A 16,156-nucleotide genomic window follows, 5' to 3' on the forward strand; every position below is an offset into this window, starting at 1 on the left:
GCAAAACAGGAGAGACACCACCTGAAGAAATTCCAGAGCAATCCAATTATCTCCAAACCTGGGTATCTCGGTGCCTTCTGGATATCCCAACTGCATGTTCCACAGAAACCTCACACTTAATACTTCCAAAACTGAGCTCACCATTTCCTCCTGTGTTCTCAACTGCAATAAATGGCAAATCCACAAGTTAACCTAGTTTGCTCCTACCCACTCAATGTCTAATAATAACAGGAATCCTTTTTAAGAGATTCTTACCAACATGCCATGCCCTCTAACAGGCATATTGCACGTGTAATTTCAATATTCCCACAACGACCCCATATGAGGAAAGGTTTATTGTACCAAAGAGGAAAGCGAAGCAATTAAGCTAGAGGCAGTGTTGGGATCTGAACCTAGGTCAGACTAGCTTCAAATTCCTTGTTCCTTCAACTGTATTAGGATCAAACTCTCTATTTTCTTCTACTTTAGTATCTCTCAATTCATCGCTTCCAGTGCTTTGGGTCAAGTATCATCACCACTGGACTGGCTTGGATTGCTCCAAGAGGCTGCCCTACTGCCTCCAGACTACCCCTGACTTTGCCCTATCCTGCATCCCCACTGCTACCAGAATGAACTTGGCAAAATGCAAACATGACCATGGTACTTCCTTGTTTAAAGTCCTTCATACCTCCTGATAGCTTCCACTAAGGGTTCAAATTCTTCAGTACCTCCTGATCTTGTCTCTGCTCACCTCCCTAGAGTCATCTTCCACCATTCTCCCACATACCCTTTGCTCCATAGACGCTACTTTGCAATTCCAGGGAATGCATCGTGTGAGATCCCATGTTTCTGATAATATGCCCTCCCACCACTGAAATGGCCTTCCCTTCCTTCCTTCCTCCATTCAACTGCTACCAGTCCTTCAGAAGTCAGCTTAAATGTCTGCTGTCTCTAAGAAATCCTCCTTATCTGACACCTACCACCTCAGAATGATGCCCTTGCAGAGACCTCGGTCTTTCTTTATTTATTCTTTCACTCAAGAAATAGTTTGGGTTTTTTGTTTTTGTTTTGTTTTTGTATATTTTTTTATTGGAGTTCGATTTGCCAACATATAGCATAACACCCAGTGCTGATGCGGGACTCGATCCCGGGACTGCAGGATCATGACCCAAGCTGATCATGCCTCAATAACTTTCTCCGGGGTGCCTGGGTGGCTGAGCGGTTGGGCATCTACCTTCAGCTTGGGGCATGATCCTGCAGTCCCAGGATCGAGTCCCACATCAGGCTCCCTGCGTGGAGCCTGTTTCTCCCTCTGCCTCTGTCTCTGCCTCTGTCTCTCTGTGTCTCTCCTGAATAAGTAAATAAAATCTTTTAAAAAGGATCCCTGGGTGGCTCAGCGGTTTGGCGCCTGCCTTTGGCCCAGGGCGCAATCCTGGAGTCCCGGGATCGAGTCTCGCGTCAGGCTCCCCGCGTGGAGCCTGCTTCTCCCTCTGCCTGTCTCTAGAGGCCTCTCTCTCTCTCTCTCTCTCTGTGTGTGTGTGTGTGTGTGTATCATGAATAAATAAATCTTTAAAAAAAAAACTCTTTAAAAAAAAAGAAAAGAAATAGTTATTGAGTGCCTACTATGGTCTAGGTACCATGCCAGCTGCTGGGACTACAGTAATGTGCCATGCAGACACTGTCCTTGCCTTCAGTGGGATTACAGTTGAGTAGGGGGGAGACATTAATCCAATCATGACACAGGTAAAAGATAAACCACACACTGAGGTTCGTACCACGAAAGAGAGATGTATAGCATGCTAGGAGACCACCTACAAACAACTGGGGAAGTGGGGGAGCAGGGGGATGGAGGAGAGATTAACATCTCCTATAGGATAAAGAATAATTCCCTGAAGAAATGACATCTGAGTTTGTTTGAAGTCCAGCAGGGGTTGCTGGGTGGCTCAGTGGCTGAGAGTCAGCCTTGAGCTCAGGATGTGATCCTGGGGTCCTGGGATCAAGTCCTGCATCAGGCTCTCCACAGGAAGTCTGCTTCTCTCTGTGTCTTCAAGAATAAATAAATAAAATCTTTAAAAAAAATTTTTTTTTTGAAGTGCAGGGGAAGACAGTTCAGAAGAGCATTACAGGGGAAGGGAACAGAATCTGCAGAGGCCATGAAGCAAGTCAGCTCTCACCAGGTTCTAGTAACTGGAAGGATGAGTGATCTACTCCCAGGTCCCCTCACCAGTCCGCAAGCAAATAAGATGGCAAGACCCTACTCTGGATTACTTTATATCTCAGTGCCTTACCTATGATATTTATGAATGAACAAATGAATATATTCTGTGTTTGAAAACTGGAGGTGTGGTGCTTTGTGGTTTTTTTTTTTAATGCAGACCCTACCATGCAAGTACCTTAGCCTGAAGAATATTCGTTGCCACATCAATCACTGCAAGGCCGGTGGCTCCAGCAGCTGCCGTCACTAAAACAGTTTCTCTGCCAGAGAAAGGTGGGCATTACTTCAGAAACCTTCAAAAATCATCCAATCATATGATTTCATGACCACTTTAAAGCAAGAAGAGAACTTAAAGGCCATTTCATTCAACATTTCATGGAGACCCATTCTCTAGACGTTAGGGCTGGTTTATGTCTGTGACTGCTTGATTGGTGAGAATTTGGTTGGGTTGAAGACTTCCTAGGAAAAATATTCCTTAATCCCTCTAGGGAACCTCTTCATCATGCCAGGAGCAACCCTTCTTTTGAGCTACCACTCCAATGTCTGCTTCAGAAATTGTGTCCTAAAATCATTCTCATACTAAACATTGCTGCATCTTTGATGGTGGTGATCAAGGAATGGCCACAGTTCAACTAAAGTCACTTATCTGGAGCAATTCCGAGTCTCTCTGAAAAGGGCAAAAGGCATATATTTCAGGTGAAGTAGGAAATCACTGCACCTTTGAGTTTGAAATACCACCGGTAGGCACACCCAGTCACGCCTCACAAGAACAAATACCATAGGATTCCACTAAAACCAGAAGGAAACAAGTTTACATAAACCAACTCTCTCACATGTAAGAGTTTCTAGGAGGTGATCTCCAGAGTGGCCAGGTTTGAAAGAGGTATTTCTCCAAATTCATATTGGCCAATTTCACAGTCCACCATTCCATCTCAGACAAAAAGATAACCCCGCTGTCACCAGACCCATCTGGTCATTACCTTCCTTTGGCCTTTCCTCACCCAAGCTGAACAAGAGCTAAAGGTCAGGGAGGGGAGGTGCACCTGTGTGGCTCAATAGGTTAAGCATCTGCCTTCGGCTCAGGTTATGATCTCAGGTCCCAGGATCCAGTGCTGTATCAGGCTCCCTGCTCAGCGGGAGTCTCTTCTTCCTTTCCCAAGCCCCATCCCCCCACGTTCATATTTTTTCTCTCTCTCAAATAAAGAAATAAAATCGTTAAAAAAGTTAAAAAATAAAGGTCAGGGAGGGGAAAGGTGGGGGCAAGGTCTTGCTGGGCACTTCTGATATCAGAAAGAGATACCATCTAGCTCTGACTGGTCTACACAGCCTCTTACCCAGGCTGAGTGCATGCCCGATGCTCCAGAGCCAAAAGAGCAGTGCCATAGGATACAGGCAGGGTAGCGGCTTCTCGGAGGGAGACTCCTTCTGGAATCTGCCACAGTGTCTATAAAAAGAGATAAGAGCAACTTAGAGATTAAGCACATGTAACCTGTTCCTAAAAGCTGCTCAGTAGGGGCACCTGGGTGGCTCAGTGGTTGAGCGTCTGCCTTTGGCTCAGGTTGTGATCCTGAATAAGTAAATAAAATCTTTAAAAGAAAAGGAAAGAAAAGAAAAAAGCTGCTCAGTAAATATTACGATCTGATTGAGTGACTGATACACCAATGAACCAAACCTGTCAGGAACCAAAAGCCACCGGAAGTCAAAACCAAGCAAGCTGTGACAGAGTTCAAAACTTGGGTGTATGGGTCTTCACAAATCCCAAGGCTAGTATCTGGCTCAGGAAGGAATCAAGTTTCAGAGAATGGAACCCATTCAGAGATGGTTCTATGGACATTTTACCTCAATAAAACTGTGGGAAAAACTGTGTACTCTTCACCACTAGGGGCCGCCATTCACATCCTGAGCAACCCTAGCCCACCACCCTGGCTGGCTCCATTCCCAGGACTCTCTCTTTCACAAGCTGCACGTCCGGGAGAAACCTATTATATCCAGCTCAATGCCCCAAACCAGTTTTTCTACCAAAACTACCTATACTCCAATGGGACAGCCAGTCAGTTGCTCCAGGACTCAGAAAACAAAATGCCCTTCTTCGTCACACCGCTCCACACAAACAAAGCTCTGTGCAGGGTTGTCACACGGATACAGAAAAGGGTTTAGCATTTGAAAGAAGTGTTGGCTGAGGAACAAATACAAAGACAACAAATACAAAGAAGGGGGAGAGAAGGGTAACAAGGAATGAGAGCTAGGTGGAGATTAAAGAAAAGAAATGAGGAAAAAAAAAATCTCCAAGCATCAATATTGAGAGCTAGGGATACCTTTTGGTCAATGATGCATTCTTCAGCCATACCATTAAAGCCACTCACGCCAATAACTCGATCTCCCTGAAGAGAAAATACCATTAAGGGCTTGTTCAAATGCATGGCCTTGCCTTCAAGCAGACCTCTTCCCAAATTGATCAAAAAAAAAAAGAAAGAAAATCTTTCTCTCTGACCCCATAAGACATAGGTTTGCCGTAATCACTTATTCAGAGTTAATGTTTGGTAAATAATTCAACCATTTTCTCAATACCCCCACCGGGATGCCAAGATGTTATGAGCACATTCTGGACAGGACAGAGTATGGAAAAAGCTGAAGTAAATTAGAATCCCAGAATTTTTTTCACAAGAGGCTGAAATTTGAGAATTTTCTATCCTCTCAGTGACTGAAGACTAAGGTACTGCCTTCTTTAGTAATAAAAGGTTTTACGAAGCCAGGAACTTCCACTGGCTTCCTTCCTCCAATTCAGAATTCATTTCTTCCCCCTTCATCTCGGTTTCCCCTCTGGTGTCTGTTGGCAAAGGCCAAGAGAAGTGAGATCCTTTGGCTATAGATGAGGTTAGCACATGTCTCATAGCTACACACACATCAATTCCTTAGATTTCAACTCATTTACCTCTTTCACTGTGCTGACATCTGCGCCTGTCTCCAATACAATCCCAGAGAACTCCATTCCTAAAACAAATGGTTTAAACACTAGGTTATCTAGAAAGCCCAGCTCCACAGAGACAGTAAAAGCCTGATCAACAGGCCGTTCTATCCGTTTTCTAGAGCTGAGACGGTTTTAGTGTCCCCCTACCGCTCAAGGAAGAACATCCTACCTAAAACACAGGAAAGGGAACTTAAGATTTATTTTTCTTTAATATTTTATTTATTTATTCATGACACAGAATGAGAGAGAGAGAGACAGAGACACAGGCAGAGGGAGAAGCAGTCTCCATGCAGGGAGCCTAACGTGGGACTCTATCCCGGGTCTCCAGGATCATGCCCCGGGCTGAAGGCGGCGCTAAACCGCTGGACCATGGGTGCTGCCCGGAACTTAAGATTTAATGATCACAACCTGAAAAGCTATGGCAGTCCCATTCTTACCAAGACACAACTGAAAATTTCAAGAATGGGCAAAAACAGAATCACAGATACACAAGTAAGTTTGATCCTGCTCACTGGGGCCTTGGGCGCTTTACAGTACCCCAATTACAACATTCATCATATTACATTTATCTGTTTCTGTGTCTCCTCTTGTGGACTATGAGGCCCTCAAGGGGATGAACTATATTTATCCATAAAGTTCTTGGTTCAATTTGGATGAACTGATGTCCGCTCTTTACTATTCACCTCCAAAATTTCTGAATTTAACGATCATACATTTCCCACTTGAGCTGCCAGAGGAATAACTCAATTGAGTATGACATTTCCCCCCATCCAGCATGTCAGCAAATACAGAGGGAAATGGTTCCAAATGTTGAGACACAACCAAACACCCTGAGGCCAAAACACAGCAACTATTTTGCAATCAGTGTATCCTTAATAGTATATGTCTGTATAAAATATACATGTACTATATACACAACAGGCTATACTTATATCTCTTTAACTAAATTCCAGTAACAAAAAGCAGTCATTTGTCCGCATACTTGAGATCTAAATGTAATCAGATTGGGCATAATTAAAATCAGACAGTGGACTGCTAGAAATGTATAAACTCTTTTTCTTCTTTCTGATCTTCTGATATTCGGTTTCTTTAGGAATGTGTTTGTGAGGACTGAGAGTTTTAGCTGCAAACAGATGTTTATGACCCTTCAGTGAAAAAACAAAACTGAGGCACTAACAAGGTATGAAAGGGGATGACAAGGGCCGAGGATTCTGATCAGAATTCTGCTGAACACAATATGTAAAAATTCATTTGTTCATTTATGCATCATTAAAGTTTTTGTTGAAGGCAGCTCGGGTGGCTCAGCGGTTTAGCGCCGCCTTCAGCCCAGGGCGTGATCCTGGGAACCTGGGATCGAGTCCCACATCAGGCTCCCTGCATGGAGCTTGCTTCTCCCTCTGCCTGTGTCTCTGCCTCTGTGTGTGTGTGTGTATGTGTGTGTGTGTCATGAATAAATAAATAAAATATTTTAAAAAAATAAAATAAAGTTTTTGTTGAGCATCTACTAGGAGCCAGGCACAATGCTAAGATAGGGGATAAAACTAGGAGCGAGACAGTCATAGAACCTTCCCTCAAGGGGCTCACAATCTAGTGCTTCTAATTAGCGGCGAGGCTGACAGAGCCGAAGCATCACTGCCAGCAGGCAAGCATCACCAGTGATGAAGCACACGGTTCTGAAAACTCTGTAGCTTCTTTCCCAACCAGTCATTTGGCCCCTTCATACTCACCAGGTGTGAAAGGAAGTTGGGGTTTTTCCTGATACTGACCACGGCAGACCAAAATATCAGCAAAATTAACTCCACAAAAATGGACATCAACCCTGACCTGCAAAGGAAACATAAGAGCAGAAAGTGCCTGGGTGCTTTCTCTTTTACTTCAGGCTTCAGCTCAGGTGGTCATCCCAGGGTGCCAGGATCAAGTTCCACGGTGAGTTCCCTATTGAGTGGGGAACCTGCTTCTCCCTCTCCCTCTGCAGCTCTGCTCTGCTGTCTCTCTCAAATAAATAAATACAATCCTTAATTAAAAAATAAAAAGGAAACAGCAACAAAGCAGAGTTCGTGTCTGTGGGACGAAGTTCATTCAACTGTACCAAAATATTTCCTGAATGTTATATGCCAAACACTGAATTAAGTGCCAGTGTGTAATCATGAAGCAAAATGGACAAGGTTCTTGCCTTCATGGAGCTAAGACTATGGGAGAGACAGACATCAGATTACGGCCGTACCACCTGAACACACCCGATCTCATCCAATCTCGAAAGCTAAGCATGGGTAGGCCTGATTAGTACTTGGATGGGATTAGTCAGACATCAGCCAAGTAACTGTGATGCTTTGTGTGTTAAATTACAACTCTTACACAAAATGTTAGAGAGAAATACATGGTGCTATGAAAGTGCATAATAGGGTCATCTGGCCTTTTGTTATGACGGCATGTGCAAAAGTCCTGTGATAGGCACAAAAGAAAAACCAGCGAGCTTAGAGCACAAAGAGGTGAAAGAGATAGGGCTACAGAGCAGAGACCACACCATCCAGTGGTGTGTAGTCTTTACTGAGGCTCTGCATCTTCACAATAGGAACAGTGGGAAGCCATTAAAGGGTTTTAAGCAGAGGGGTAACGTGACCAGCTATTTTCTAGGGATCAGCTACCATCCTGGAGGCCAGTTGTAGGTCTCAAGCTTCTGTGTTTCATGCCCATGCCGGAGCAGAGGCAGGCTTGCACAGTGTAGCCAGCACTTTTTCTAGACCCTGGAAGCCAGTGGTTCTGAAGGTCTGGTTCCCAGACCACTGGCTTCAGTGTCACCTGGGAGTTTCCCTAGCCATTCAGATTTTCAGGCGTCACCCCAATCTATGGAATCACTCCGGGGACAAAGCTCAGCAATCTGTTCCAACGAGCCCCAGGTGATTGTGACACAGGCTGAAGAGGGAGAACAGGGCCGAGAAACAGGAGAAAACGAAGGCTGAGAGAGAGAATCACTGACATTCATTTATTTGTTTGCTTACATTCCCAATTTAGTACAGAGGAAGCCATGTTGGTGAGAAGATATCTCTATGGACAAAATGCATCCATTCAGCGATGTTTTGAGTGTCTGCCATGTGCCAGGCACCGTTCCAGAGCATGAGGATTTGATGGTGAGTAAACTCACAGAGACCCAACTCTCCTGAGCTAATTCCTACGAGGCAGTGCCTGGGCAAACACCAGAACCAAGAAGCCCAGCCTTCAACCTGTGCACCCTGTGTGCGGGACACATCGGTTGCTGACATGTGTGGTGCACACAGGTCCTCAAGCCGCTCCACCTCGATTCGAGGATAATTCAAGAATGACCCTCCTTCAGCACACGAATCCCAGGAAGCAGACCGGCTGCCATCATATGCCCGCTCAAATAATCCATTTCACAATAGGGTCCCTGCAAGCGAAGTGACACTTCAGGACTGAAGCTGCATGGCTCCCTCTCACCAGGGATCCCTGACACGGAGGCTCACTGCTTGCCTGGCCTTGTCAGAGGTTCTCATTCTCCATTCGAGGTGACACTGTGTCACCAGAGGGGTTACCCGGCAGGGCCAAAGTGACCTCCACATTTCACTGGAAATGGCCACGATCCTAAATAACCCCACCCCAAATCCCTGCACTACACCAAAGGAGGGCACCAGGCACATACTCAGAATTACGGGACAGATGTGACCAGACGTGACCAGACTGGTCTGGGAGAGGAGGGAGGACAGATCATTAAATGCTGACACCGAAGCGGAAGCCAAGGATGGGGTCCATTTATGTGTATTGAACCAATACCCTGCAAGTGCTTATGCAAAGTCGCGTGCGACTCAGAATTGTCTGTTTCTAAGGCAACAGCGCTGGGGCTTGGGCAAGAGGCCTGGGGGGCAAAGGAGGCCGCTGCGCTCGGGGCTCCCGGGCGCCCCCTAGCCGAGCACTCGGGAACTCCGAGCAGGACGCGGCCTGCCGGGTGGGGTGTGCGTGGCGGCCGCGGGCAGGGTGACCGCGAGCCCCGGGGGCGCCCCCCTACCTCGTGAGGCCGGACAGGCCGGGGGCCCACCTCCTCGACGGCCAGGGGCTGCTTGGGCTCCACGCAGAGTGCGGCGCGGTAGTGACGGCCGCGGCCCGGGCCCGCGCTCCTGCAACACAGCGAGGGGCGCGTCCCTGGGGGAGCCCCGGCCGCCCTTGGGGCTCGGGGGCAGTCGGGGCCGCACCTGCGGAGCCACGCCCGAGGGAGGCGCCGGCCCCAAGCCGCCGCCGCCATGGTCCGGAGCGGGGAGTCACGCGAGGGCTGGCCCGAGGAGGCCCGGCCCCCGGGACCGCGGAAGAGCGTGCAGGAGCGCGGGGCGGGGCGCGGGGCCGGCGGTGGCGCCCGCTGCGGGGGAGAGAAGGCAAATCAAAGGAACAGACCGGCCGGGGTGGAGCGCTCTTGACAGTTTACTAGCAACTTAGGAGACTTTTTTTTTTTAATATTTTATTTATTTATTCATGAGAGAAACAGAGAGAGAGAGAGAGGCAGAGGGAGAAGCAGGCTCCATGCAGGGAGCCCGACGTGGGACTCGATCCCGAGACCCCAAGATCACGCCCTGGGCCGAAGGCAGGCACTAAACCGCTGAGCCACCCAGGGATCCCCCAGGAGACTTTTAAAACCAGGGTTGGTGGGGATGTCTGGGTGGCCCAGCAGTTTAGCGCCGCCTTCAGCCCGTGGTGTGATCCTGGAGACCCGAGATCGAATCCCACGTCGGGCTCCCGGTGCATGGAGCCTGCTTCTCCCTCTGCCTGTGTCTCTGCCTCTCTCTGTGTGTGTCTCTCATGAATAAATAAATAAAATCTTTAAAAAATAAATAAATAAAAATAAAACCACGGTTGGTGACAGTCAAATAGCACTTCTTGGGTCCTCTGCGCTGCGAAATCCTAAATGTTCGGGTTAAAGGCCGCAAGGACTGCATCAACACCTTACCGGAGCTCAGTTCTTCTTGTTACTAATTTTTCTCACATTTGCAGGACTATTTACACTAAAATTATTTGGTTACTAGTAATCCACGGTTGAGGGATCCCTGGGTAGCGCAGTGGTTTAGCGCCTCCCTTTGGCCCAGGGCGCGATCCTGGAGACCCGGGATCGAATCCCACGTAGGGCTCCTGGTGCATGGAGCCTGCTTCTCCCTCTGCCTATGTCTCTGCCTCTCTCTCTCTCTCTCTCTCTCTGTGACTATCATAAATAAATAAAGATTTTTAAAAAAATAAAAATAAATTAATCCACGGTTGAATGATCTTACACAGATCCAAAGAATACTTTCAATTAAAGGCAGGCCCAAAGCTGGTGGTTTTTATATTCCTGATGCCTCTGTTATGCCTGGTACATAGTAGATGCTCAGTAATGGACTCAGTCACTACTTAATTCCTTGGTGAACACGTATACTCTGGAAAAACACAACCATGTGATCTGTGAAACATTATAAAACTGGGTAGATTTCTGTTGTAACAGTAACCAAATGTTTACATGTTAGCAAGGTAAAAGAAGCTCTTAATCCGAGGAGGAAGAGTAGTATATCATTTGATAGATGGCTTTTAAACACAACTTGATGTCTTTAAAAGACATCTGGTCAAAAAACATAGCCTCTCGGGTTCAAGTCCAGCTCTACCACCTATCTGTGTGGCTTTGGCATTACAACTGATGGCTGTGAGCCCCAGTTTCCTCCTCTCTACATGAAAACATGGGACAGGATAAATCCAGAATTGCCCAATTCTTTCAACCTTTTGGTAGAAAATAGCCCAAGATGGCAAATGACCTGGAAGGAATGATCAGGAGTGGAATAAAGGGAAATTAGAAAGCGAAAATGAAGTAGCAATGTACTCCTGAATTCTGGTCTAGAAGTTTGGGTAAGAGAGGAATCCAAAGGGCAACTGGTTGGCTCAGTTGGTTAAGTGTCTGCCTTCTTTCAGCTCAGGTCATGATCCCGGAGTCCTGGGACTGAGCCCTACATCGGGCTCCCTGCTCTATAAGGAGCCTGCTTCTCTGCCTCTGCTTGCACCTCCTCCTGCTTATGCTCTCTCTCTCTGTGTCAAATAAATAAATAAAATATTTTTTTAAGAAATTAAAAAGTAAGGGATGCCTGGGTGGCTCAGCAGTTGGGTGGCTGCCTTCCACTCAGGTTGTAATCCCAGGATCAAGTCTGTATCCGGCTCCTGCAAAGAGCCTGCTTCTCCCTCTGCCTATATGTCTCTGCCTCTCTATGTCTCTCATGAATAAATAAATTAATAAATCTTTTTTAAAAATAAAAAATAAAAAGGGAGAGGAAATCAAGAATCAGGTCCCCACCACAGGTGTGCAGTAGAGGTCCCTGCCAGAGAATTTGAAAAGTCATTTTAGCCCTTGACACTTTCAGGAGGGAACTCAGACCTAAGAGGAGCAAGGACTAGAGAGCAAGAAGATGAAAAAACTTTATTTCCAATGAATGCTTTGTGAACTCTTAGTCATGAAGCACATAAAATCAAACCAGGAATCAAAATGAACATTCTGGTTGCCAAATAACAGTGAGCAACAATAAACCTCAAGTTTATGAAGTGTGAAACAAGGATTGATTGTTCTGAGGATGAAATGAGTTGCTACATATGGAAAATGTTTTATAAAATATTAGGTATTTGTACAAGATATAAAGCAAGCAATTTTTAATTGAACTCCTTGAAAGTAGCAACCATTTCTTAATCTCTTTTATGTTTGAAGGGCTCTGCACATACAATACTTTTAGGCATTTAATACATGTTTATCTAACGAATTGTTAAATGAGCACTCAATTATCTCATCAATTTTCCAGATAATTGGAAGTATCTTTAAGCATCAGGTCTTTTATTTTTGATTAAGTATTTTTATGGAAATTCTTTCTATTGTGGTTTTCATAATATCCTTGTCACTCTCAGGGAGTATGAAAATCAGTGAGTTTGGGGGAAATCTATCAATACGGCATTCTACATTTCTAATGATATCTGAAAAAAATAGTAAAAGTCTCTTTAAGAAGAATCTTGGAGGGAGATGAAAGTGTCTTCACTAAATGAGGTGATTTAAGCATTTACATGCAAAACCACTTCCACATTTCCAAAGAGTTTCAAAGGTAAGTGACAAGGCATTCAATAGTAGTTGCTATAGTAGCAAAAGAAATATTTAGCCTATCCATGGATTGATTGAAGTGCTGCCACCACACTGCACTGTCTAGTTATTGTTATCATTTCTGGTTATTTTGTCTTAATTGAGGGCCAAGGGGCAGAGTGGACAGGAAAAATAAAATTGGAGCCCTGGGGAAGACTCAGGCCAAGCAGCCATATCTCAACTGATCTGTCCTCTGAAAAGAATAAGAAAGAATCCAGAGCTGCCCTGCAAACCAGTTCAAGGGGCTCCTAGGAAGTAAAAGAGTAATATATGACTCTTCCTTCTGGTACCACTCACATGAAGAGATAATATTTAACGTCCAGAAGCTGCTGGAGGGCTGAGGGTGGAGAAGCAAAGTCAGAGGTGAATACACAAGCAGCTATATTTTTACAGAACAATGGACAAATAATCTATGAGCAATATTAGCACTATACAGGATTATACCAAAAATGTAAAGGTATCCCCACCATTATAATGCTTTATCCAATAGTTTGTCAGCTCCTCGGGAATAGAGACTGTGTCCCAGTTTAGTATTGCCATTATAGATAGAAATTATTACTTTTGAGTTTAGTATTGCCATTATAGATGATAGAAATTATTACTTTCTGCCACAGTAATGTCCTCCAAGATTCCCGAGGTGTGGCAGATTAGTTTGCCTTTTCACTGAATTCCCCCAGATTGCTCTTTCTGATCGCTGCAGTTGGGGTTAACTTTTATCAACCTCAGGCATGAACCACATAGTATGTATTGACCTTCCACTCTATTCCAAAAACTGTGTAAGCTGTGCTATGTCACTTATTTGCTCCAATATTCATGGAATCATAGAATTTCAGAGCTGGGATTGATCTCAAGATAATCTAATCAAACTGCTTTACTTACAAGCCAGAAAGCTGAGGCTCAGAAAGAGACTGGCCCGAGGTCACAGTGCAGGGTTAATGGCAAGAGTAGCATTAAGATCTGGCTTTCCTGGGGTGTCTGGGTGACTCAGTCAGTTAAGCACCTGCCTTCCGCTCAGGTCATGATCTCAGAGTCCTGGAATTGGGCTCCCTGCTCAGTGGGGAGTCTGCTTCTCCCTCTCCCTCTACACCCTCTCCTCTGCTCCTGTGCACTCTCTTTCTCTCTCTCAAATAAATAAATAAAACCTTTAGAAAAAGAAAAAAAAAGGATCCAGCTTTCCTGATTTCCTGCTTGTTTCTCTTTCTACCAAGCTCTTTGGCATTCACTCAACACTAGACACCATAATAATACTATTTCACATTTTCACAGAGCTTCATAGGTTGCAAATCACTGTCACCCAGATTGGTTCATCCTGCCATTGTTAAGTGTAATAATAATTATCATTACAACTAGCGCTTATTGGTAACATTACAAACCAGTCAATAAGTGCTTTTGCATGATTTCATTAGTCCTGCAATCATCCTGCTACTGGTATACTATTATTTTCACTCTTTCATGGATCAGGAATGTAGGCTTAAGGAGGTGAAGTCAGTAACTTGCCCAAGGCCACAGTTAGGAAATGGAGCCAGTTAGGGAAGCCTCCGGATTGCCCGATGCCCGAGCCACGACACCGGTATCTGGGTACCAGCCGCCCACTGTGCCTCCCCACACATCCCCCTCCAGAGCAAACAAAGAAGCTTTTGTAGTGTACGTTTTAAAGCCATGCTTTGCTTGTGGTTTTAAGCTTAATTTTATAGGAATTTTACAGTAGTTCTAGCCTAGAAAAGAGAGGAACTCCCTGAAGGAGAGAATATAGAGACAGCAGCCTCCAGGGATGTGTGCAGTTGAGAGACAGGAGCAGGCAAGGAACACATGATTAGGAGTTACTACCCTATTCCAGGTAGCCATAAGCTTGAAAATGGATGGTTTTCATTTAGATTTGAAATATCATATGTGAGATGAAGACTGTGATTATGTGAAGTAGTTTTCACACACACACACACACACACACACGATTTTAATGAAACAATGTGCTGACCGGGTTGCCTGGTTACCAGCCATCACTTCAGCAGGTACCAGCAGGCATTTGGGCAAAATTCCTGGCACCCTGACGGGCCAATTTGGAAGCAGTGGTGGCCCGAACAAATAGCTGCCATGGCCCCCAAAACTAATCACCAGTATTTGATGCAGGGATCTATTTTCCATCTTAAACTATAATTATGGAACCAGTTTACAAGTTCCCAAGCATTCTGGCAACTTTATGAAGCTTTTCCAACCCCTCCTCCCCGAGGGAGAACAAATTCTTCCCTTCCGTGTGTTTTCCCAGAGAATGTCGTATAAACCTGTATTAGCTTGCTAATTTCTTTATTCAGGTAGTATTTATCTGTCTTTCTATCCCAGCAGCTGAGCTGTGAGCATCATGGATAGGTCTGATGCTAGCATAGCAAAGCAAAAAGAATTGGGGCCTTGAAATCACACGTACTTATGTGTGATTCCGACTTAGCCGCTTACTTATGATGACCTTGGGAAAGTTATTTATCCTCTCTGGGCTTCCATATCCTCATATGGGAGGCAAGAACAGTAATCCCCACCTCAGGTGGTGGTTGAGAATTAAGCAAGGGAAGGGAGTACATGGCAGCACTCAGTAGATGGCAGCTCCCACTACGAAGACAGTCCCAGCCCTTGAACCTCTCACCATCTAATGGAGCGAGGCACATTTAATTAGGCATCAAAGATGCCTGTGATATGTCCTGTGACAGTGGGCTGCAAAGGGGCTGGGGCAGCACAGGGGAAGGTCAACCTACCCCAGCTGGAGAGCATCATTTCAAGAGAGCCTCCCAGAGAAAAGAAGAGGAAGAAATCAGCAGACAGAAGGCACAGCTAAACAAGTCCCAAGCAAAGGCGCACAGGAGAGAGAATGTGGCATGTTCAAGACACTGTAAATGGTCAGCTATGACTAAAATTATGGCTTGAGCTAGAGAATGTGGAGAGACCAGGCTGGAGAAGCAGGTAGTATGTAACAAGGGCATATAGGTTTCCAGCTTCACCACTTCTCAGCTGTATATCCTCCTCCAAGCATCTTCTTTCTGAGTCTCAGTTTCTCCATTTGTAAAGTGATTGTGATTACTATTCTATGTAAAGTGCCTGGCACAGAATATACATTTTTAAAAAGATTTTATTTATTTGTTCAAGAGAGACATCGAAGGAGAGGCAGAAACAGGCAGAGGAAGAAGCAGGCTCCCTGTGGGGAGCCGGATGTGGGACCAATCCCAGGACCCTGGAATCATTATCTGAGCCAAAGGCAGACGCTCAACCACTGAGCCCCCCAGGTGCCCCTACATTTTTTAAAAAGTAGCAAGTAGGGATCCCTGGGTGGCTCAGCGGTTTAGCACCTGCCTTTGGCCCAGGGCGCGATCCTAGAGTCCCAGGATCGAGTCCCAGGTTGGGCTCCTGGCATAGAGCCTGCTTCTCCCTCCTCCTGTGTCTCCTCTGCCTCTCTCTCTATGTCTATCATAAATAAATAAGTTAATTAATTAATTAATCAATCTTAAAAAAAAGTAGCAAGTATTACTTATCTCTGTTTATCTAGGATGGGCTTGGTTAGGACACACTCATAGGACACACTCATTTTGATTGAATCGATGAAAGGATGAATGATTGGGTGAATTCATTCACTTTACACATATTTAATAGATACCATCCATGTGCCAGACACTGTTCTAGTCACTGGGGATACAGCAGTGAGCATAACATACAAAAAATCTCCGCCCTGGTGGGACTCCCAGTTCATCCATGAAGAAGGAAAAGGATGCCACTTGTGTCTGTGATGGGCCAGGCTACTTCAGAGTCCTGATGACCCAGGTAGCTCTGGGGTTATCTATCCGATGAAAAGCCGATCAACTGACAAAGCAAGTTTCCAAGAGGT

General features: G+C 45.4%; 1 protein-coding gene across 3 annotated transcripts in view; it reads right to left on the minus strand.

The window, feature by feature from the left end:
- Positions 1-16,156, minus strand: part of LOC140635717 (quinone oxidoreductase-like protein 2) — a 47,062-nt gene that overhangs the window by 18,919 nt on the left and 11,987 nt on the right. Inside the window, exons 1-6 of one of the 3 annotated variants that reach the window (XM_072830752.1) lie at positions 9,181-9,435; positions 6,890-6,986; positions 5,127-5,185; positions 4,510-4,575; positions 3,529-3,638; positions 2,373-2,454 (exon numbers count right to left, since the gene is read on the minus strand). In XM_072830752.1, coding sequence (XP_072686853.1) covers positions 2,373-2,454; positions 3,529-3,638; positions 4,510-4,575; positions 5,127-5,185; positions 6,890-6,986; positions 9,181-9,414 — 648 coding nt within the window. In that variant the 5' untranslated portion in view covers positions 9,415-9,435. Of the gene's footprint in view, positions 1-2,372; positions 2,455-3,528; positions 3,639-4,509; positions 4,576-5,126; positions 5,186-6,889; positions 6,987-9,180; positions 9,436-16,156 lie in introns of those variants that run through there. The other 2 variants (XM_072830751.1, XM_072830753.1) reach the window with 2 other exon arrangements.

Source organism: Canis lupus, chromosome 6 (genome assembly GCF_048164855.1).
Source record: "Canis lupus baileyi chromosome 6, mCanLup2.hap1, whole genome shotgun sequence".
In the NCBI taxonomy this organism is placed as follows: domain Eukaryota; kingdom Metazoa; phylum Chordata; class Mammalia; order Carnivora; family Canidae; genus Canis; species Canis lupus.